The 24465-nt window shown below is 37.2% G+C and overlaps 1 protein-coding gene across 4 annotated transcripts in view; it reads left to right on the top strand.

The window, feature by feature from the left end:
- The window catches only part of GLRB (glycine receptor beta), a 93806-nt gene that overhangs the window by 30587 nt on the left and 38754 nt on the right, over positions 1–24465 (top strand). For 3 of the 4 annotated variants that reach the window (XM_070474942.1, XM_070474943.1, XM_070474944.1), the window contains exons 3-4: positions 10092–10198; positions 11881–11948. In XM_070474942.1, coding sequence (XP_070331043.1) covers positions 10092–10198; positions 11881–11948 — 175 coding nt within the window. Of the gene's footprint in view, positions 1–10091; positions 10199–11880; positions 11949–16851; positions 16954–24465 lie in introns of those variants that run through there. The other variant, XM_070474945.1, reaches the window with a different exon arrangement.

The following is a 24465-nucleotide window of genomic DNA, read 5'->3' as shown; positions in this document are numbered from 1 at the left end:
CCTGTTTGACCACTTCCAATTTGCCATGATTCATGGACCTAACATTCCTGTTTCCTATGCAATATTGCTCTTTACAGCATCCGACCTTGCTTCTATCACCAGTCATACAGCACCTCTCAAAGAGGTGTTTCTACTTTGTGAAAAATACTTTTCAAAGAGCCATGGATAAGTAATTGCATAATTTAAGATATGAAAGATTTTAAAATGTTTCCATGGAATTCATCAGTTCCTTAAGCCCATCTGGGGTGATAAATAAAACAATTGTTGAGGAATACTGTTGGTAATTACAATTCTTAGCCAATTATAACACAACACACTTTACCATCCACATATACATATACCCATAAACATAGTCTTTTCAAATAATATAAGCTAATTAAACTGACCTAATGATGGTAGAGGGTATCACTCCCTGTATGCAGAAACCTTTAATTCATAATTTAATTTGGGAAAACCAAATGGGAAATAAATACAAAAGATTTCAAGAGAAATGATAATAAATTACACTATAGTTAGGCAAACAATAAGCAAATTAAAATACTCTATAACAACCCCAAGATTGTCTAGTTTCTTAAGATTCTTAAATAACTACTGACCAAATTTATTACCTGGATATAGAAAGTGTTTATCTATCTTTGTATGTCTATCTGATTATCCAACTGAAAATTCTTCCATGTGGATGAAAATGAAACCTTCTAGTGAGGTGATATGTACGGGTTTGTAGCAGTGGTTTATCATAAGCCCCAGCCTTCACATATGATCAAAGTATCAGCTTTACATGATTTTATACAGTTTACAGAGTTATGAAGAAAGAAAGAGTTTGGAATAAGAAAGTGTAATTGCCTTTCTTGAATCTTTTAGCTTTTTTCCTGTTCCTTTTTTTAACTTCTCTTTTCTGGAGCTTCTTTAGATTCACAGGAAAATAGAGAGGATGGGACAAGATTTCCCTGTACTCTGCTCAGCCTCCCACATCATCAACATCCTCCACCAGATGGTACCTTTGTTACAGTCGATGACCCCACATCATAGTCACTCAAAGTTCATGGTTTACATGAGGATTCACTCTTGGTGTTGTCCAAATTTTGTGGATTTTGACAAATGTATAATGCTGTTATCCATCCATTACAATATCCGTCATCATGATGTCATATGGAGTGTTTTCACTGCCCTAAAAATCCTCTGTGCATCACCTGGTCTTCCTTCCTCCAGACTTCCAACCTCTAGGCAATCACTGTCTTTCTGCTGTCTCTCACTATAGTTTTGCCTTTTCCAGAATGTTATATAGTTGCAAATGTACAGCCTTTTCAGATTGGCTTCTTGGAAATATGCATTTCAGTTGCTTCTTGTACTTTCATGGCTTGACAGTTTATTTTGTTTTATTGCTGTCCCACTGTCTGGAAGTTTACTGGTTTGTTTATCCATTCACCTACTGAAGGACATCTTGGTGGCTTCCAGTTTTGGCAGTGATGAATAAAGCTTCTGCTGTAAACCTTGTGTGCAGGTTTTTGTGTAAACATGTTTTTACCACCTTTGGGTATACATCAAGGAGTGCTATTACTGGATCATATTATATGAGTAGGTTTCCTTTTGTAAAAATCCAAGAAACTGCTTCCAAAGTGACTGCACCAGTTTGCTTTCTCACCAGCGATGAATATACGTTCCTGTTGCTCCATATCCTTGCCAGCATTTGGTATTGTCAGGGCTCTGGATTTTGGCCATTTGAATAGGTGTGCCATGGTACCTCATTATTATTTTAATTTGCATTTACTTGGTGATACAGGATGTGGGGCATTTTTTCACATGCTGGTTGTCATCTTGCTCACCTTTGCAGAGGTGCTTATTATTATTATTTACCCCCTCTTTTTTTTTTCTAAAATACACTTTGAAAAAGTTAGAACAGCTTTAGAATTGACATTTTAAAATGTCAGTTCTAGAATCGACAATTTATAGAAAAATTGTCAAAATGATATAGAGTTCCCGATACTCTGCGCCTAGCTTTCTCTATTATTAACATGTTATATTAGTTTAGTACTTTTTTTTTACAGTTTGAGAATGAATATTGGTATATTGTCATTAACTAAAATTTATGTTTTATTTATATTTCCTAGTATTTATTTAATGTCTTTTCTCTGTTCCAGGATCTCATTCAGATTATAAATTGCATCTAGTCCTCATGTCTCCTTAGGCTCATTTTGGCTGTGACAGTTTCTCAGACTTTGTTTTTCATGACCATGGCAGTTTTGAGGAATAGTGGTCAGGTAGTTGCAGAACATCCCTCCATGGGGAATTGGCCAGTGTTTTTGTCATGGTTATATTGAGGTTATGTGTTCTGTGGAGGAAGAACACATGTTTAGAAATAACATTCTCATCATACTGTATTGAAGGTACATAGAATCAACATGATATATCATGGGGTTAGCCGGTTAAGTTTAGTCACCTGGGTAAGGTTGTATTTGTTAGGCTTCACCAGTGTAGAAGCTGCTGTTTTTCTCCTGTCCCCTCCTGTGGTCTTTGGAAGGATGTCTTTATACACAGCTCACACAGAGGAGGGATGTGATTCTGCACCAGTTTGAGCACAGAGATCTATGCCAGTTACTTGGAATTTTGCATGGGAGATTGGTCTTTTCTCTACCACTTATTTATTTATTCAATCAGACATTTTATTTACATCTTTATGGACTTATGGATTTTTATTTTGTACTTTGGATTATAACCCAATTTGATTTTATTTTAGTGATGAAATCATCCTAGATTTGGCCATAGGAAGCTCTTTCAGTTTGCTCCTGTGTCTTTTTGGCAAAGTCCCTTCAGAGTCTCATTTAAAAGAAAAATCTTCCTTTATCTCACTTTAGGTGAGGGCAACAGCATTTCTTTACTTTCTCCTCTCTTTTTTTTAGCCATGCTCTGTGGCATCCCAGATCTTAGTTCCTCGACCAGGGATCAAACTTGTGCCCCCTGCAGTGGAAGCTCAGAGTCCTAATCACTGGATTGCCAGGGAAGTCCTGGTGGAGAGTTTCTTAATCTGTGGGGCACAGTCTGGGGAAACCTCAGAACTGCAAACTTTGTGGGCAATTTTTAAGGGAAGAACATAACTTTTATCAGATTCTCAGCATGTCTGTGGTGCTAAAAAAAAAAAAAAAGAATAAAACAACCACTGCCGTAGAGTAAAGAGGAAAAATAATAAAACCTACACATTGTGCAAACTTCACTCTTTCCTTGCTGTCCTGTGCTTGTAGAAAACTCTGCAGCTCCCATCTTGAGATGCCCCAAGCTGGACAGTTCCATGCCACACTCAGGTCTGAGAAGACCTGTGATATTGTTGCTGCATTGTAACTCACTGAAAAAACAAAACGATCCTTTGTCTCAGGTTCCTGGTTTAAGGGAGGACATGCAGCCAGTATGCCTGTGTGCCCCCGTTTTGAAATGCTTCTGTGCAGTCTGGCCACTAAAGGGTCACGGAAAATAAGAACATTCTGCAGTTAATGGAAAACTGAGCTTCCCCCTTTGGAAAGACATTTCTGGATTTTTCCTTTAGTTCTGGAAAACATTACATCATCCAGCTATACAGCCTGGTCCATTCCATGCATATCTTTACATATTAGTCATGACATCAGTTCAAGTTTAGGCAAGTGAACAAAAGAGGACAGACTGTAAAAAGTCTTTTGGTCCAAGACATTATTTTCTCTAGCCATCTGATCACTTTGCCTGAGTAGGCTCAATTATTGTCTTAAATTAATATCATATTTCCATGAAATCAATCTTGTAATAATATCAGAACTGTTGACAGATATTGGTTGAAAGAAAATAAAGTGGCTTATATATATATATATATATATATATATATACATATATATATATATATATACTTAATGGGTAAAGATGACTTTAATGTTGTTTTAGGATTGACGAAGCTGAAAAAAAAATTTCCATTTTTTTAGGTAGGGAAAAAAGCCCTGGATTCATGTATGTGAAAATAAACTACATGAGATTTCACTTAAATTTTAAAATATCTTTGAATTTCTAACATAAAGAAGAGTGAAGTGTTAATTAAGGATTCGTATCTGGTTGCTTGCAGCAAAGACATGAAAATATGTACTGACACAAATAAGAATAACAAGAAAGGTCTATAACATGTTTGATATACTCTTGTTTTAATTTCAAGAGATTTTTTTTGGTCAACCAAAACTGTGCTTTTGCGCTTACTAGCAAGTAAGATATTTAAAAGTTTGACTGTGCAGAGAAGTCCCAGCATCTGAAGATGACTGGAAGAAAGAGAGACCCTGGCAAGTTGTAGAAAGGGGGTGACTTCACATTGTCAGGACTAATGATTTTAAAGCTGGATGGATAGTAATAAAAGATAGATAATATTCCACTTGTATAATGACAGGTTTGTGATATGATGGCCAGTAGTGGGGGTTACCAGGGTTCATTCTTGACTCTCCCACCTCGGAAAATCTCTGATCCTTGCTGTGTCCTGGTTTCCATATGTACATACCTTATGCTCTGTTTACTCATCTGTTTCTCACTCTCTACCTAGCCGGTTTTTCCTCTTTCTCTGCTGAAAAACTATTTTCTGTGTGGTTCATGTCTCTCCTATGTAACCAAGTGAGTGTTTGTGATGATCAAGTGAAATCATGTAATGGACATGGTGGTTGGTTCTCCAGTATCTGTTCTTTACCAGACTATAGATCTGAGCCAATCATCATTGCTTTTTGCTCCTTACTAGTGATTGGTTCAGCAGTGGCCAATGCTGGGAAGTTTCTGAGAAAAAAAAAAAAATCCTTCCCCTAAGAGAATTTCTGAAGAGCAAATGTTCTTCGTGTGGAAATGCTGAGCACAGCTGCTACCACTATAGTACCCGCGGGCATCCAGAGACTGAAACTGGCCTAGAAAAGCTGGCAGGTGGAGAGTGCCTGGGGTGTTATGCATTTATTGCCACATGAGTGTAGGGAATTACAAAACCATAGAAGCCACGGATACCCCAAGAATCAGTCAGTACATTCAGTATAATTAGTAATAAACACGTAGATATGAAAAAGCTGTAAAAAATTGAGTCAGTTCAGTTACTCAGTCTTGTCCTACTCTCTGAATCCCATGGACTGCAGCATACTAGGGTTCTCTGTTCATCGCCAACAACCAGAGCTTGCTCAAACTCATGTCCATCAAGTCAGTGATGCCATCCAACCTTCTCCTCCTCTGTTGTCCCCTTCTCCTCCTGCCTTCAATCTTTCCCAGCATCAGGGTCTTATCCAATGAGTCAGTTCTTTGCAATAGGTTGTCAAAGTATTGGGGTTTCAGTTTCAGCATCAGTCCTTCCAATGAATATTCAGGACTGATCTCCTTTAGGATAGAATGGTTGGATCTCCTTGCAGTCCAAAGGACGCTCGAGTCTTCTCCAACACCACAGTTCAAAAGCATCAATTCTTTGGTTCTCAGCTTTCTTTATGGTCCAACTCTCACATCCATACATGACTTTGGAAAAACCAAAGCTTTGACTAGACAGACTTTTGTCGGCAAAGTAATGTCTCTGCTTTTTATTATGCTGTCTAGGTTTGTCATAGCTTTTCTTCCAAGGAGCAAGTATCTTAATTTCATGGATGCAGTCACCATCTGCAGTGATTTTGGAGCCGAAACAATAAAGTCTCTCACTGTTTACATTGTTTCTTCATTATTTGCCATGAAGTGATGGGACCAGATGCCATGATCTTAGTTTTTTGAATGTTGAGTTTTAAGCCAGCGTTGTCACTCTCCTCTTTCGTCAAGAGGTTCTTTAGTTCCTCTTCACTTTCTGCCATAAGGGTGGTGTCATCTGCATATCTGAAGTTATTGATATTTCTTCTGGCAATCTTGATTCCAACTTGTGCTTCATCCAGCCTGGCATTTTGCATGGTGTACTCTGCCTTTAAGTTAAATAGGCAGGCTGACAATATACAGCCTTGAAGTACACTGTACAATATACAGCATACTCCTTTCCCAATTTGGAACCAGTCCATTGTTCCATGTCTGGTTCTAAATGTTGCTTCTTGACCTGCATACAGATTTCTCAGGAGGCAGGTAAGATGGTCTGGTATTCCTATCTTTATAAGAATTTTCCACAGTTTGTTGTGATCCACACAGTCAAAGGCTTTGGTGTAGTCAATAAAGCAGAAGTAGATGTTTTTCTTGGAGAAGGCAATGGCACCCCACTCCAGTACTCTTGCCCGGAAAATCCCATGGACAGAGGAGCCTGGTAGGCTTCAGTCCATGGGGTCGCAGAGAGTCAGACATGACTGAGCGAATTCACTTTCACTTTTCACTTGCATGCATTGGAGAAGGAAATGGCAACCCACTCCAGTGTTCTTGCCTGAAGAATCCCAGGGACGGGGGAGCCTGGTGGGCTTCTGTCTATGGGGTCGCACAGAGTCAGACACGACTGAAGCAACTTGGTGGCAGCAGCAGCAGCAGCAAATATTTTTCTGGAGCTCTGCTGCTTTCTCTGTGGTCCAATGGATGTTGGCCCAACAGTAGATTTTTCAGTTTGAGTTTATTAGAGTAAACCAGTATAATTGAGGCATCATTTTAGAGGGGCAGTATTAAAGAATAGTGTAGATTAGTTCAACGATGAGTAGGAATTATGATATTCCACTAAGGGGGGCTGACAATCGGAAGAAAAATAAAGTCTGGTAGTGAGTTGGAAGGGCTCGAAGATGAATTTGGGTGACTTGACTTACAGCTGTAAGGGAGAAAAGGGTTCTTTTTCTTCCCCACCCCATCCTCAATAGCTGGGTCTGTGAAGTAGTCTGACAACAGTCATGCTAACAGGATAAAAGGTATGCACATTCATTAACTTTTAATGTTATGTGCATATGGGCCAGCATCAGAGAAAAGCAAAATTGAATATGGGAGAGAGTGTTGAGTTTTGAGAATTTATATACCATCTTGAAAGGGGGAGGGGAGGAGAAGGTGGACCTCCAGGGAGAGTGGATGATTTTTAGAAAAGATGACTGATCTGGAGAAGAGATGAAAGAGGTGTGATGTTTGTGACTCAGTTTTCTTGGGTGTGGTATCAAGTGGTGTTCTCTCCTGTGATGAGTCATCTTACCCAGTTGATGAAACTTCTGGGGAGGGGATTGAAGACAAGAGGGTTCCTTTTGGAGAAACTCTTTCTCTGTTTTTAATTTCTTTGAACTTTTTATTTTATATTGGGGTATAGCTGATTAACAATGTTGTGATAGTTTCAGATGAACAGTGAAGGGACTCAGCCATGCATCTACATGTATCCATTCTTCTCCAAACTCCCTTCCCATCCAGGCTGCCACAAAGCATTGAAAAAGAGTTCCATGTGCTATACAGTAGGTTCTTGTTGGTTATCTATTTTAAATATAGCAGTGTGTCTGACTATAGGCAGATAAGAAGAATTCAGAGAAATCCTGTCCCTATGTTTGCTTTTCTTCAAGTGTTTTTGGTTCAAAATAATTTTAATGCTGAAGAGGTATAGATTGTGGGGTGTCATATTCTGCCTCCCTTCACAGCTGGGAAAAAAAAGTCAGGCTGAAAAGTTCTCTACCACAGAAATTATTGTGAGACTTGGCTGGTATTTAGGACTCCACACTTTCAATGTGGGGGGCACGGACTTGATCCCTTGTTGGGGAACTAATACCCCATTATTGTTAATTCACTTTATGATGTCTGGTTCATTCCATTACTTAGAAGAAATGGACTTTTGAAGGATTTTACATTGAGAGATAATAATAACAGTTCTTACATGATCCTATTCAAGTGTAGTTTGCAGTCCATCAATTCTACCTTCCTTCCTTGAATGAGAAAACCTGTAGATGGATTTGGACACTAATTTTCATCCTAATATCCAATTTTCCAAAATAACCTCATTTTCTTTGGAGTTTTCTATCTTTTGATTAGGGATGACAGTTGGCTCTAAGAAGGTTACAATTTCCCTTGCAATGAAATGGAAAAATCTCATTACCAGTCCCCAAAACCTGCAAGTAGGTAGGATATGAGAGCTGATAAGGTCAAGAGATAGAACTTAAATCTACTTAATCTCCTGTACTTTGGGGAGATTTGACTAATTGGTTTTCACTTTATTTCTCCAATGGTTTGGATTCTTTCTGATAGCTACTTGAAAAGTTTGTCTGTATTAACTCATGGTATTTTTAGATTTTTTTTTTCTTTTGGAATGCTAGTTACTGTCATATTTCACCTATAGCGGTTACATATTATCAGCATGTTGTTGCATAATTAACAAAGAACAAAATTGCCTGATATATCAGAGCTGGGATCTCAAAACAAATCAAATGTATTACATTATTTGCTTCTTATAAATTAATGTCATTTATGAAACTGATACTTTTACCATCTTGATGGGGTTTCCCAGGTGGCTCAGCGGGTAAAGAACCTGCCTGCAATACAAGAGACATAGGTTCAATCCTTGCGTCAGGAGATACCCTGGAGGAGGGCATGGCAACCCACTCCAATATTCTTGCTTGGAGAATTCCGTGGACAGAGGAGCCTGGCGGGCTACAATGCATGGGGTTGCAAAAGAGCCAGACAGGACTGAGGAGACTGAGTATACAGGAGCGCATCTTATTGATACAGAATAGACAATGCTGGATGCTCAAGGGTAGTTTTAATCTTCCTTGTGATTTTCATGGATATTATTTTCAGACTGTGGTGTTGGAGAAGACTCTTGAGAGTCCCTTGGACTGCAAGGAAATCCAACCAGGCAATCCTAAAGGAAATCAGTCCTGAATATTCATTGGAAGGATTAATGCTGAAGTTGAAACTCCAGTCCTTTGGCCACCTGATGCAAAGTACTGACTCATTTGAAAAGACCCTGATGCTGGGAAAGATTGAAGGCAGGAGAAGGGGACAACAGAGGATGAGATGGTTGGATGGCATCACTGACTCAATAGACATGAGTTTAAGTAAACGGGAGTTGGCGATGGACAGGGAGGCCTGGTGTGCTGCAATCCATGGGGTCGCAAAGAGTAAGACACGACTGAGCAACTGAACTGAACTGATTTTTGGACTGGGAAAATGATTATATGATAAGATTTTATGGGTGCTAATAGATCCCAAACAAATGGTAAACAAAAGAACAGTTTTCATAGACCTCCAAGGAACAGTTTAAGTGCTCCCAAGCAACTACCAATTTAGTCAAGATTCATTGTTCAAAGTTAATTACAATAGAAAAATATGGCAGTTTTTCTCTTTTTGATAGTTGATAGCAAATATGTATATATATTGAATAAAAGAAAAAGGCAGCTGTATCTCAGGCCTCTGTACTTCCCTTTATTTAATTGGTCTGATAGTAAAGGAACTGTTTTTACCAATCCAGAGTTAATTGGCTTCCCTGATGACCAGTGGTAAAGAGTCTGCCTGCCAGTGCACGAGACTAGGGTTTGATCGCTGGGTCCTAAAGATCGCCTGGAGAAGGAAATGGCAACCCACTCCAGGATTCCTGCCTGGAAAATCCCATGGACACAGGAGCCTGGCAGGCTACAGTCCGTGGGATCACAAAAGGGTCCAACACAACTTACCAACTAAACAACCATGAACTCCACAGAGAGCATTCATTGTGTGTTTCTTACACAGTATCATTTTATAAGTGTCAGATGACTTTTATAAATTTTATAAATTCTTGGACTGTCTCTTTGGCCATATCATCTTGTAGTCTTCACATACTTTTTTGCTTAGATAGAAGGTTAATATTATATATTATTTGAAAACTATCTCTTTTTTTCTCTTAACTCCTTGTCTGCCCTTCCTTTGTGCTTGTCTAGATTTTGATTGCATATTGCTTCAGGACAAGTAAGAGGTCTGCTTAACTTTATTTAAAAGAAAGTAACATGGATTATTTGGGGCAGTGTTTATGCATTTGTTAAAATTAAGTGCTGGACTACTTTTCTGTTTTTTTTTTTTATGACATATCTTTTGGGCTTCTGATAAAATCTATTACTTTTCACTTCTATTTGGAAAAGACATGCTATATATTTGTCTCAAAAAGCAAAGTCTTTCCTCTAATGAAAATCACCCATGCCTGTTGCTTGCTGTTTCTAAATACTTACCAGGGTTTTTTTTTTTTTCTCTTATAGGCAACAGTCAGCAGAGGACCTAGCCCGAGTACCTGCCAACTCTACCAGCAATATCTTGAACAGGCTGCTGGTCAGTTATGATCCCAGGATAAGACCAAATTTCAAAGGTTTGGCTCCCCCCCTCCAATATCTCCACTCTTTGTGGTTTAAAACCTAATTTTATCTGTGTAAAATCATTTATTTTGGATATTCAAAACAGTAATAACTGTTCTGTAATGTTCTTATGTCTGAGCAATTAAATACAAAAAATGTTTAAAGGTAACCAGAATATTACTTGTAATAGTTTTATATGGTTCTAGGGTTTAGAAGAAAAAGGTATATTGTGAATCAATAGGCTAACCCGTGTGATGGGTTTTCTATTGTGAATTAATTGGCTGACCCGTGTGATGGGTTTTCTAAGTACTTTGTCTTCTTAACCTTAATAATTTAAATTTAGGCTCTGGCTCTCATTCAGACACCAAAATTCTACTTTGTAGGAGAACAGCCATATACTCATTTCAGAATAAAGAAAGCTCTGATAGGCATTTAAATTATTTTTTTACTCTTCGTTAGTGTTTTACATTGGTTTAGAAAAAAATCCCTCTCTGCTTTGGCTGAAAAAAAAAAAAGCCATATGGTTTTTAAAAACATGTTAACTTTGTGAATAAACGTGACTATATTTTTACTCCCAATAAAATATTACCACCTATCACACCATTTAAAAACCAAAACTGTACTTGCAATAAAAGTTGTAGGAAGATTGTATGTGTTTGCCTGCCTTTCTTTCTCCCTTCCATCCTTTCTTTCTTTCTTACTTTCCCTCTTTCTTTCTTCCTCTTGATGAGTTAGGAAGTTATATGAACATATCTCTGGAAAACTGCCATCTTTGTTGCTGGCTAAGGACAGGTACTAATGTAGATCGCATTAACATTAGGAGGCTTGATTTTTTTTTCCTTTACAAGGAAAAAAAAAAAAACAAAAGAAAAGCCTGCAGCTGCTTCTAGTCAACTGAAGTTATACAACGATGTTGTAAAAACAGAGTTTTTTGTTCATTACCAGAACCTACTCTGTTACTTTCAACAGCACCATGGTCTGGGTTGTCACATGTCTACCATGTATTGATTCGACACCTGTTTTTCATCAGTCAGAGGTTATGTGGCCAAAAGGCTAAATTCACATTTTCCCTTTGTTAGCCCAAGCAGCAACCCACAATGAGTGAAAAAAAAAAAGAAAGCAAGAAAGAAATTGGCAACATTATACCTCAGTTCTCACTCTATGAACTCTAAAATTATTTTCCAACAGGTCAGGCAAAAATCTTTATAATGATTCTGTTGTATGTCTGATTAAGTTTACATTTTCATGGATTAAAAATCAAAATATAGTAATTGTTTTTGTATTCTGCTTGCCATTTTAGGTAGAAATTTGAAAGATTATAAAATGCAAAACATAAATCATATTTTTAAACGATGTTTTTAAAAAAATAAGTCACAATATCTTAAAGTAAATGCATCAGCCCAATTGAAAAAATTTTAAGGTAAATGTATTTTCCCAGAGTCCCTGCAATTTAAGAGAGAAATATTTCTGAATAAATAATGCTATGAAGAACAACATAACTCATTTTTTGTTTGTGTGTTGATCCCTATTTAGAAGAATAAGTTAATAGCAATTGTGAACATGTATCTTGAAACCATAGGTTTATACATCTGTGTGGATTGGAAAAAATATAACAGCAGTATAAACCATAGAAATACGAAGATTCTGACCCAGGTTTTTACAGCCACTAAAATATATCCTTAATTTTTATTGACAGGCATTCCTGTTGATGTCGTAGTCAACATTTTTATCAACAGCTTTGGATCTATTCAAGAGACAACAATGGTAAGATTAAAATTCATTTAATATTTTTTGTTGTGAATAGTTTAACTGGAAAATATTAGAAGAAATTATAACTGAAAAATAAGGAGTGGTTCTCAGGGGAAAAAATGCATGCTCTTTCCTAGTATAAATATTCAAATTTCATGGTTTTGTTCAATTAGTGATTTCACTGCCTTTGTATTCTTGCAGTTCACATTTAGTCTTTATACTGCATTGAAGCTTAGAGAATTGGGAGAATTAACACTTTCACTCTGAACAACTAACTGGATGCCACCTGGGAAAGGGATTTGTGCAGTCAGTATTCTGGTGCAACATTATTTCCTAATATGCTTATGTGTATGAGCATTCAATAATATTTGTGTTCATAGATTTTTTTTTCTTCTAGTCTTCTGAGGATAATCTTTGTTTTCTCTCTTATACTAATTTTGTGATGTGTGAAGCAGAGAATTGTAAAAAGCAAATTTGATTTTCCTAAAGTAGAGCAGCAGAGCTCCCTGAAAAGATTATGTTACATGAAGAAAGAACAAGGAAAGGCTCAGGAAGAGAAGGAAGGGGCAGAAAAGAGAAGCTTGGGGTGGGTGCTTGCTTGGGTCATGCTGCTGACCAGCATGAGTCGGGTGTTAGGGACAAAGAAGCCTGTGAAGGATGATTCGTGGATGCCCTGAGTGACGTGTGGTTCAGTTACCCTTCAACTTCTCAAAGACATTCAGGAAAGTCCACTTGCTTATTAATGTTTTAAAATATTAATATTATACTCTTTTTGAAAAACCACATGCTAAAATGGTACTTCAGGTGAGAGGAAGAAGGCTTAAAAGTTTTGTTTTTGGCATCATTTTTTGAGATATTTATATTTTTTTAAAGTAATAATATAAAGTGTGTATTAAGAATCTAATAGTAATGATTAGAACACATTGCAGCTTTTCAGGGGGTATCTCAGACTAGAAAAAGAATGTATTCCTGTATTCCTAGGAGCAGCATAGTATGTTATAAAATTGTATGTTACATTTAAATTATGACACATTTTTGTATTAATTAATATCATAGTAAAATATATTGTAATGAGAATGTTATTTATTTTTCATAAAGGCATGTCTTTAACTCTGAATACTTGATTTTTTTTTTAGAGATTGTGTAGTTTGGATAATTAGTTATTTCGAAATCAAGTCCATAACTCACTTCCAGTGACTTTTAGTTAACCTAAATGACTGTGTATCTAGTATATTATAGAACAAGATAGCTCTGAAACAATGTACAGACATGTATGTATCACTGAGGAGACAGGAGTTGCATTCATCATTTGAAAATATGACTAGTTTAAGCACTTCCCATAAGGAAGAGTGAGACATGCGGTTTTCTCAAGGCGAAACTTCTAGGAAATCTATTTGGTATCTGTGCTTTCCCCTGTACCCTGTTTTATCTTTCATGGCACCAGTATGCTACCCCTAAAACACCATGACAGAGGGGTTACATCCTGTTAGAAACATCCCCAATCCTATCCTGCATTTTAGGACAACTAATACAGGGGTTTTTGGGGGGTTTTTTTTGTTTTTGTTTTTGTTTTTCCCTCATTTGCACAAGAGCAACACATGTGTCCTAGCTCATTAAGTACCATTAATGTATCTATTCTTTAATAAATATTGAATGCCTTCGAGTTAACAGTGTGCTTCTTTTGATCCCATCAGTCCATCGTTGATTATATCAAGCTGAAAACACCTGGGATAAAGGGCTAACAGAAAAAGGGTAGGAACTTTCTTACAGGATATTTGAGAATTATGATAAAACAGTGCATGGTTTTTCATGTGATCTTCTCTCGTCCTCCTGCTCACTCTTCACAGTAGGGAACCCAGAGCACCAATTGCTGGGGCCAGATTCCACCGGTTTTCAGCCTGCACTCTTACCTCTGATCTCCATCTTTTGTCTGAGCAGAGCCTCTTACTCTGAGCTACATTCTCTCACTCTCTGCCCCCTTTTCCATTCACATCTTTCATTGCTGTCATTTGTTTGTTTGTTAAACTGATCACTTCTTGTGTGTGTGTTTTCATTTTGTTCTCTGATGGAGTATTAACCTCTCAAAGTCAGAAACAGTGCATTCTGCTGCTTCATTTTCCATAAAATACAGAAGACAGTAGGTCCTCAATGAGCGAGTCCATAAATAATGTCATATTATTAACTAATATTGATTAACTAAATGAATGAATTCTGCTTTTGCCTAGCAAAAAGTGAGCCCAGGTCACCATACTATTGGCAGAGCAAACCTGAAAAATAGACTCATGTTGAATGTATACGTGTGTATATGCTAAGTCGCTTCAGTCGTGTCCAACTCTTTGCAACTCCATGGACGGCAGCCCACCAGGCTGCTCTGTCCATGCCCTCCTTCAGGGATATTCCTGACCCAGGGATTGAACCTGAGTCTCTTACATCTCCTGCATTAGTAGGCAGGTTTTTTCTACTAGCGCCACCTGGGAAGCCCATGTTGAATTTACTTGATTAAATAACAGTAAAGAGTGCAATGACAGTAGAGTGTTAGTTTTGTCAATTTAGAGACCTTTATGCAGAGGGGCCAAATTATTTATATCTGCTATTTCTTTTGATGAAATAACCTATCTTTCCCTTTGTGTTGTGCAGATATAGCCTAAAGGTTCAGAATTGGAACCATGCTCATCAAATAGACTTAAATATTCTACTTTATTGTAATTATTTTTTGGTTTGGCAATGTTTATTTCATACTTTTAAAACAGATTTTTACAGATGTCTCTTTCAGGGCTGTGATATTTTATAGATTTGCTCACTCTTACCAAAAAACAAACTCTTTAATACCTAGTTGTGTAATAGTTAGGAAAGGTACAAACTACTAGCCATATAGAGATAACACCACATGTCTTCTAAGGGGAAAAATGTGTCTAAGACAAAACTTGTTCTTCATGACTTGTTACAAATGCCAATCAGAAATAGTAGCGATGACTCAGGAGGGTAACTCGGAGGGTACACAGGTGTGGAAAGCAGTTATATTTTGAGCGGGTATTTCTTTCTTTTTTTTTCTTCCAGTCACCAAGAGTTGGCTTATTTACTTTTCAGCTTTACTGAGGTATAACTGACAGGTGAAACTGTAAGAAAGTTAACACGTGTGTGATGATTTGATATGCTTCTACATTGTGAAAGGATTTCCCCCATCATGATAATTAACACATCCATCATCTCCTGTGTATATTTTTTCTTTTATAAGAACATTTAAGTTCTGTTCTCTTAGCAAATTTCAAGTACACAGTAGTGTTAACAACTATGGTCACCATGTTATAGCCTAGATCCTCAAACCTTCTAACTTTATAACCATAAGTTTATACCTTTTACCAACCTCTCCCTATTTCCCATACTGCAAATTATTGGCAATCACTTTTCAACTCTCTATTTCTATGGATTTGACTTTTTTTTTAATATTCAACATATAAGTGATACCATGGAGTATTTATCTTTCTCTGTCTATTTTACTTAGCATGATGCTCTTCAGGGTCATTCATGTTGTAAATGACAGTGTTTTCCTTCCTTTTTTTAAGGCTGAATAATATTCTGCTTTATATGTATGTGTGTGTGTGTGTGTGTGTGTGTTTATACCACATTTTCCTTATCCATTCACTCATTGATGGGTGCTTCGGTTGTTTCCATACTCTAGCTGTTGTAAATAATACTGCAGTGAACATGGAAATACAAGCATCTCTTCTAGATGTCTTGTTTCCTTTGGGCATATACCCAAAGGTGGGATCGCTGGATCATAAGATAGTTCTATTTTTAGTTTCTTGAAGAATCTCCATACTGTTTTCCATAGTTTTACTGGTTTGATTTCCCACTAATAGTGTGCAATCTCTCCACATTCTAAACAGAATTTGTTATTGCTTGTCATTTAAAAAAAAATTATTGTTGTATAGTTGATTTACAAAGTTCTGTTAGATCTCGTCTTTAAAAAAAAAAAGATCTCATCTTTTTCTGGTAATAGCCAAGGAGCATATTTCTTAAAAAAACAAAAGTAAATAAGCAAAAAGATACCCCAGAACAAGAGGCTGGAAAAGTAGAGAGACTTAGATTTGTCTAAATACAGGATATATGTTCTTGGAAATAGTATGCTGAACACTGTGATATCAGAGAGGCTTGTGTTTGAATCTTTTGTGTACTTGATATGTTATACCCTAAAATGAGTGGAAAAACTATAGAAATAAAGCAACAATATTTATTCTGGCATCACAACCCTAAAGGGGTGGTGACTATAGGGTTGTGATGCATTTGCAAGTTAATGTCATATTTTACAGTAGAATCTCATCTTAAAGAAAATGAACCATTTATGTTTGTTAGTAACTCTGTTGTATAGTTGAGGTTTTGTTTATTAATATCCCCTTAGAAACTTCCCTACAAAGGTCTGCTGAAATAAAGGAAGTCCTAAAATTTGGAAACTTCAATATTGGCCAGGCTTTCCTCTGCAGTTCAAGTCTTTCTACTTTAACTCCAGAGCCTGGTGGTGGGTACAACGTTAAGAGCTGCAGACAGAGGTGGAGCAACTTTTTTTTTCTCTTTTATTTATTTATTTTTTCATTTATTTTTATTAGTTGGGGGCTAATTACTTTACAGTATTGTAGTGGGCTTTGTCATACATTGACATGAATCAGCCATGGATTTACATGTATTCCCCATCCCGATCTCCCCTCCCACCTCCCTCTCCACCCGATCCCTCTGGGTCTTTCCAGTGCACCAGGCCCGAGCACTTGTCTCATGCATCCAACCTGGGCTGGTGATCTGTTTCACCCTAGATGATATACTTGTTTCGATGCTGTTCTCTCGAAACATCCCACCCTTGCCTTCTCCCACAGAATCCAAAAGTCTGTTCTGTACATCTGTGTCTCTTTTTCTGTTTTGCATATAGGGTTATCATTGCAACTTTTGAAGGAAGGGGACAGCCCTTTTCCCCAGTGTATAAAGTTCGTTATCTAACAAAGAATCCGTTGAAGCGATGGGCATCAACACTGTAAGGATATTTTAACCAATTCTGTTTGTAAAACGTTCCTTCCTGCTTGTTTGTCTTTTAATTCAGATGCTAAATGTCAGTGGCTAACCAGAAAGCAGTCTCACAATCTGTAACTGTGTAGAAGAAAAATCACAGCCATATAAATACTCCTTAAACTCTCCAATCTCCAGGGCTATGTGCTCTTTCAGCTTGTTTTCTCATCTCAGTTTTCAGCTTTATGGTTCCCATTTCTCATGTCTGTGTGTTCATCTGCATTCTGCTGCCTTCCATTTCTGTAAGGTCTCATTATTAACGCTGTAAGTGGTAGTTACTGAGATTAATAGCAGCATTACCCAAATCATCAAATAAATGTAATCTTCCTCTTTGAAGTTGTTACAACAATCATTTATTATATCAGTTTATATGCTACTGCTGGTGACAACTGAACTAAGACCCTCGAATCAGTGAGAACAGAGGTTTGTTAGAGGCAAAGTGGCATCTGCTCTGTGGTTATGCTTAAACTATTTGTTGATTTCTCCATTCAATTCCTACCTTTGACTGAAATCTGTGGGTTTTTATAATAGAAAATGTAAACTGTTGCACTCGTGGGAGAAAATTAGATATTATGATATAACAATCTATGTACACATTTTGCCTCATCAGAAATACATAAGAACCCTTTCATGGAAATAAACCATATTTATACAATCCATTTTCTTGAGTGTAGACATGCTTTGTAATTATATCGAATTTTTGTTACACTACAATCCATGATCCTGCCAAACTTTATATGCCTTTCTGCTGCATGAGCTTTTTGTGTGTTTTAATAGTAAGCTTCAGCTCAGTTTGAGCAACACAGTTATACCTGTCAAGAAGAAAGTCATATTTGGGATCAGCTAAAAGAGCTTAATTCTGGTTCTTGGAAATTGCTTATCTTTGTTGTTTTAGAACAATTTTATTTTATATTGTTTTCTTATATATGTAAATTTACATTTCTTTTCTTAAAACTTGTCTTAGTTTACTATTCTGTATATTTTATTGCTTTTGTTATTAACTTTCCAACATTGTTTCATTTATTATAAGATAATATTGACATGCTTGCCCCATTTTTTTGGTCTACTTTGCATCTTAGATACTCAAATCTTGAAATATTTAATTTCTTCACTTGCTTATTCATCTTCAGGGTTTGTGCCCTGTGCTAGGCTAAATAGTTGTCCCCTAAAGAGGAACATATTCTAATCTTTGGAACCCGTGTTATTTTACACAGTGAGAGACTTTGCATCTGTGATTAAATTAAAAGTCTTGCAATTCAGATTATCCTGATCATCAAGTGGACCCAGTATAATCACCGGGGTCCTTAGGGGAGGAGACGGGAGGTTAGAGTCAGTAATAGGAGATGTGATGTAACCAGTGTAGTGGGGGTGACATGAAGAGGATGTAGGTGAAAGGATGCAGGCAGTCTTGCCACGCTGGGCAAAGCAAGGGATCAGACTGGCTGCTCAGCCCTCCAGAGGGAACCAGCCTAGACCTCAGCTCAGTGACTCTGATTCTGATGTTCTGAACTGCAGACCTACAAGGTCAAGATTGGTCTTGCTTTAAGCCACTGACTGTTGCTAATAGTTATAGCAGCATTCAGGAACTGATACACATGCTGGTGGACACTAGTTAATAAATTTTTCTCCCAAATTCTCTTGGAGAATTATCTGATTATATATGACTTTCTCCCAAATGCTGCTAGATGGCTCTCTGATTATGTACATTACTGTTTCCATATATGGAAATGCCAAAATAACCAGTCATTTTTTGTGTGCAGTGATTACTAAAAGTCTCATTGACTCAAGTTAATCATCAAAAGGACATAACTAGAAAGAGAAGCTATGTTTTTACTAGTTAATATATACTGTATTTCTGTCTCTTTTCCTTGTCAGTTACTTTTTAGTGGATTTACCTCAAAATGAAGGTAAATCATTCTTACTCTATTTCTTCTAGCTGTTTTGTTCAGAAGCTTTGGTGATTTGACATCATAAGTCAGAGTATTATACAACTGGCTTTTGAACAACTCGAGATGCATGGGTCCGCTTTTACCATTTTCACTATAGGACTATCTGTGTACTATAGTACTATATGAGCTATGGTTGGTTGGTTGGCTTAATCCATGGATAAAGAGGGCCAACAATAAAGTTACATGTGGATTTTTGGCTGCATGGCAGGTAAGCACTACTAACCCAGTGTTTTGCAAGAGTCACCTGTCTTAGACAATCAGGAAGGATGAGAAATGCCCCAGTTTTACTTCCCTTCCTGTAATTTGTCACTATCAACTGATATAGAAAATTTGCACCATAAAATAGGTGGTGTAAATAATGCTGGACCAATCTCCTAATCTGTCGAAATGTCATGGAAATTAATTCTTCACTGATGTATTTAACAGAAATATATTGAGAACTTTCTGTGTATCTGATCTGGCAGGTTGCAACACTTATGGGGGTTATAGTTAAGGTGGCTGCGTTGCACCACATAGCAGGCACCCCCAATCAAAATGGAATATTGGCATAGATCTAGAAAAATTTAGATAGTCATATGGTGTTACAGAATAGTGTTTAATAAAACTTTTAAAAATGTCATATTGAGGAAAATAAAGTGTAACCTAAGAATTTTTACTGACGTTTTGTTAGCTTGCAGTTCTTGCATGAAATGTCTAACCTCACTGAGGATTAAATTTAAATCCTTTTCAGACCAGGCTTGGTTGAAAAACAAGGTCTGTTGCCAGAACTTTAAATGTAGTGCTGTCGGACACCATGAGATTTGATCTTCTTTGTTTCCATGAATGCCATTTTTTACCATAAAGAAAAAAAAGAGTAAAAATTGCATATGTAAGAGTTAGGTAAAAATTACAAGGAACCATACTAGCTATCCTAACGATAACACAAGATATAAAGCAGTTCTTAAAACTAAAATATCATTAATGAAACAAACTAGTTTTAATGTCTTCTTGTGAAATTTTTATTGCCTTGAGAAGTAGCTTAATTTGGATGTTAATTGGTACTGAAAATCTTGGAAAACATCCATTTTCCAGATCATGACTGTTAGTGTGCTATTTGTGATGAACAATGATAGTATTTGTCACCAAGTTCTTTCAAAACAATTAAGTAATTTTTCAGTGATAAAAGAAGTCTGTTTCTGATGGGAATTTCTTCATTGCAAAATAATATGATAGAGTTGTAATTATAATGACTGAGTAATTGAAAATGAAAATAAATAGGTTTCCAAATTAGTTATCTTAACATAGAGCATTTAAGTGCCAATAACTAGCAATTATTTAGAAATGCTCATAAAAATGAATCAAAGCATACTAACTAATAAGCTTTTATCTTCTAATGAATGTGAAGCTAAAGCTATTAATTTAAATTGTAAAAATTTTAAACACTCCTTATATAAACTTGCAGCAACTTGTATTCACTATAATAATATCTAGCTACATAGCTAATAGAAAAGCATCTTGGAAGGACTTTCATAATGAGATAGTAAATTGTAATGACCAAGAATAATACAATGAAGTAACTGATTTCCAGTTTTTCAGTGATGCTCATTCTAAAACAACTCTGGAGTTCTATTAAATAAAATTTGATACAGGATTATAGTAGAGAGTCCAAACTAATAGTATTTTGAGCTTATCCCAGTGCAGCTGGAAGCAAGAAGAGTTCATTTCAGTAGATGCTCAAGGCACAGTTTCAAAATTTGTGACCTAGAAAGGGGTTACTGTTTAGTATAACTGTAGGTCAGTTGGCACAGTACCGAGCAGACCCAATGAATTACAGTATAGGCAGGATTTTTTTTGAAGCAAAAAGCCTATTAACCACTATTACTAACATTATAAAAGAATAACAACATGATGAGTATGTCCCAATAAAACAAAATGCTTGCTTCGCACATAATATAGTTAAGTGAAGCTCATGTACTTTATGTATGTTTTCTCATTTATTCCTCATAAAAACCCTGTGTTGTGGGTGTGTTATTTTATCTCCATCTTATAAATGGACTCTTTGTTCCCCTCTTAACCCTCTGCCATCTTGCTTTTGCTATATGCCACTCTGCGGTGCTGTGTTTAGTCGCTCAGTCGTGTCTGACTGCGATTCCATGGACTGTAGCCCGCCAGGCTCCTCTGTCCTTCCACGAGGGTTTTTGCTGAAATCGTCAATGGCTTCCTCATTTGCTGAAAGTATTCAATTTGATTGTATTTGACCTTTGATAGTGTTTGCTCTGTTGACCATCTTAAAGCTTTTGACTCTGGTTTGGTGAAATCACATTCCCAGGGTTTTCTACCTTTTCCCAGACTTCTATCCAGCCCTTTAAATGCTTTTCTTCCCCAGAGTTTGCTTTGCCCCTATGTTCCTGCTCTAAGTAGTAATACTGGGCAAATTCTTCCTTAGTCCTGATTTTTAGGGGGTAATGTTTTCAAGGTTCATTCATGTTGTAACATGTACCACAATTTCTTTCCTTTTTATGGCAGAGTAATAATCCATGATGTAAATGTATATACAACACTTGGTTTATCCATTCATCTGCTGATGACACTTGCATTGTTTCACCTTTTCACTATTGTAAATAACACTGCTATGGAAAAGTGTGTACAAATATCAGTTGTAGTCTCTTCTTTTAATTTTTGGGGGCACGTGCCTAAGAGTGGAATTGTTGGATCATATGGTAATTCTGTGTTTCACTTTTTGAGAACAAACCACAATTTTTAAAAGGTTGAAAAAACTGCTTATTGTGAAGACATGTCAGTGATTCATTTAACTCATTAAAGAGGGAACCAGCATCCTAATTTTAGCAGCCACACTGGCAAAGTTGCTTGGGAGCCGTGCCTAAATAATGCTGAAAGACTCTTATCAGTTTGTGGCAATGTCTCAACAGTTACTTCAGTTTTATCCAGCCCTGTTTCTAGAGGTGATTTGTGGTATCTAATAATATCAAAAATACAATGAAGTAATTGAAATAGTACTAAATGTTCAGGAGCCATACGATGATAGTCATATCAGCAAGTGAGCTATGCATTAATTCAATTGGCTATAACAGGGATCCCCAAATCCCCAGGCTGGGGACCAGTACCAGTACTTGTTAGGAAATGGGCCACACAGCAGAAGGTGAGCAGCTGGTGGGGGACAAGAGAAGCTTTATCTGCCACTCCCCATTGCTCACCTTATGCCTGAACCACCCCACTCCCCGCCACATTCATGGAAAAATTGTCTTCTAGGAAACCAGTTCCTGATGCCAAAAGGTTGGGGACTGCTGGGCTGTAGGGCTTACTTTTAGTTCCCTGAATGCCAGACAAAAAGGAAAACATGATGATAGGCTTACATTGTATTTCCCAGTAATAGGAAGCACATACAAAGACCTTTTGTAAGGCAGTTAAATCAAATATGCCTAGCACACAGTAAATACCTGTATGATGATATTATAGTTTTATATGGATTAAACAAATGAAACATTAAATTAAGAAATTCATCTTCAAAATTTTCATATCATGATCACTGACTGAAATAAGATAACATGGCGTTAATAACAGGCTTATAAAAGATACATCGGCACTGTTATCTGACCCTTAAATATCAGTTTAGGACATGGTATTTTATCATAATACCACGAATGCATATTTGAAATACTGAGGATTAAAGATGCAATTTTTGATGATTTGATAAGACACAGCAGTTATGTTGTTGTTTAAGTGGCTAAGTTGTGTCTGACTCTTTTGTGACCCCATGGACTATAGCCTGCCAGACTCCTCTGGGATTTTCCATGGGAAATTCCGGTCCATGAGATTTCTCAGGCAAGAATACTGGAGTAGATTGCCATTTCCTTCTCCAGGGGATCTTCCTGACTCATGAGTCCAAACCATGTCTCCTGCATTGGTAGACAGATTCTTTACTATCTGAACCACCAAGGAAACCCTCCACAGCAGTTAGAGGAGGTAATAAAATAGCTTTTAGTGTATATACTTTTGGAATACCTATCATTTTGACGGATCATTCAGTTCAGTTCAGTCGCTCAGTCGTGTCCGACTCTATGCAACACCATGGACTGAAGCAGACCAGGCTTCCCTATCCATCACCAACTCCCGGAGGTTACTCAAACTCATGTCCATCGAGTCAATGATGCCATCCAACCAGCTCACCCTCCATTTTCCCCTTCTCCTGCCCTCAATCTTTCCCAGCATCAGGGTCTTTTCAGATGAGTCAGTTCTTCACATCAGGTGGCCAAAGTACTGGAGCATCAGCTTCAGCATCAGTCCTTCCAATGAATATTTGGGACTGATTTCATTTAGGATGCACTGGTTGGATCTCCTTGCTGTCCAAGGGATTCTCAAGAGTTCTCTCCAAGAACAGAGTTCAAAAGCATCAATTCTTCTGCACTCAGCTTTCTTTATAGTCCAACACTCACCATACATGACTACTGGAAAAACCATAGCTTTGACTAGGTGGACCTTTGTTGGCAAAGTGATATCTCTGCTTTTTAATATGCTGTCTAGGTTGGTCATAACTTTTCTTCCAAGGAGCAATGTCTTTAAATTTCATGGCTGTAATCACCATCTGTAGTGATTTTGGAACCAAAAAAATAGTCTGTCACTGTTTCCACTATTTCCCTATATATTTGCTGTGAAGTGATGGGACCAGATGCCATAATCTTAGTTTTCTGAATGTTGAATTTTAAGCAAAGTGTTTCACTCTACTCTTTCACTTTCATCAGGAGACTATTTAGTTCCTCTTCGCATTCTGCCATCCTTATGGGATGGTGTCATCTGCATATCTGAGATTATTGATACTTCTCCCAGCAATCTTGATTCCATCTTGTGCTTCATCCAGTCCAGCATTTCTCATGATGTACTCTGCATATAAGTTAAATAAGCAGGATGACAATATACAGCCTTGCCGTACTCCTTTCCCAATTTGAAAATAGTCTGTTGTTTCATGTCCAGTTCTAACTCTTGCTTCTTGACCTGCATACAGATTTCTCAGGAGTCAGGTCAGATGGGCTCACAGTCCCATCTCTTGAAGAATTTTCCAGTTTGTTCCGATCCACATAGTCAAGGCTTTGGCATAGTCAATAAAGAAGAAATAGATGTTTTTCTGGAACTCTCTTGCTTTTTCGATGATCCAGTGGATATTGGCAATTTGATCTCTGGTTCTTCTGCCTTTTCTAAATCCAGCTTAAATATCTGGAGTTCACGGTTAATGTACTGTTGAAGCCTGGCTTGGAGAATTTTAAGCATTACTTTACTAGTGTGAGAGATGAGTGCAATTGTGCGGTAGTTTGAGCATTCTTTGGGATTGCTTTTCTTTGGGATTGGAATGAAAACTGACCTTTTCCAGTTCTGTGGCCACTGCTGAGTTTTCCAAATTTGCTGGCATATTGAATACAACACTTTCACAGCATAATCTTTTAGGATTTGAAATAGCTCAACTGGAATTCCATCACCTCCACTAGCTTTGTTCATAGTGATACTTCCTAAAGCCCACTTGACTTTGCATTCCAGAATGT

This window comes from Odocoileus virginianus, chromosome 12 (genome assembly GCF_023699985.2).
Source record: "Odocoileus virginianus isolate 20LAN1187 ecotype Illinois chromosome 12, Ovbor_1.2, whole genome shotgun sequence".
NCBI classification, from domain to species: domain Eukaryota; kingdom Metazoa; phylum Chordata; class Mammalia; order Artiodactyla; family Cervidae; genus Odocoileus; species Odocoileus virginianus.
The sequence above is the reverse complement of the archived record's forward strand: the minus strand, read 5'-3'. Positions and strand labels throughout refer to the sequence as shown.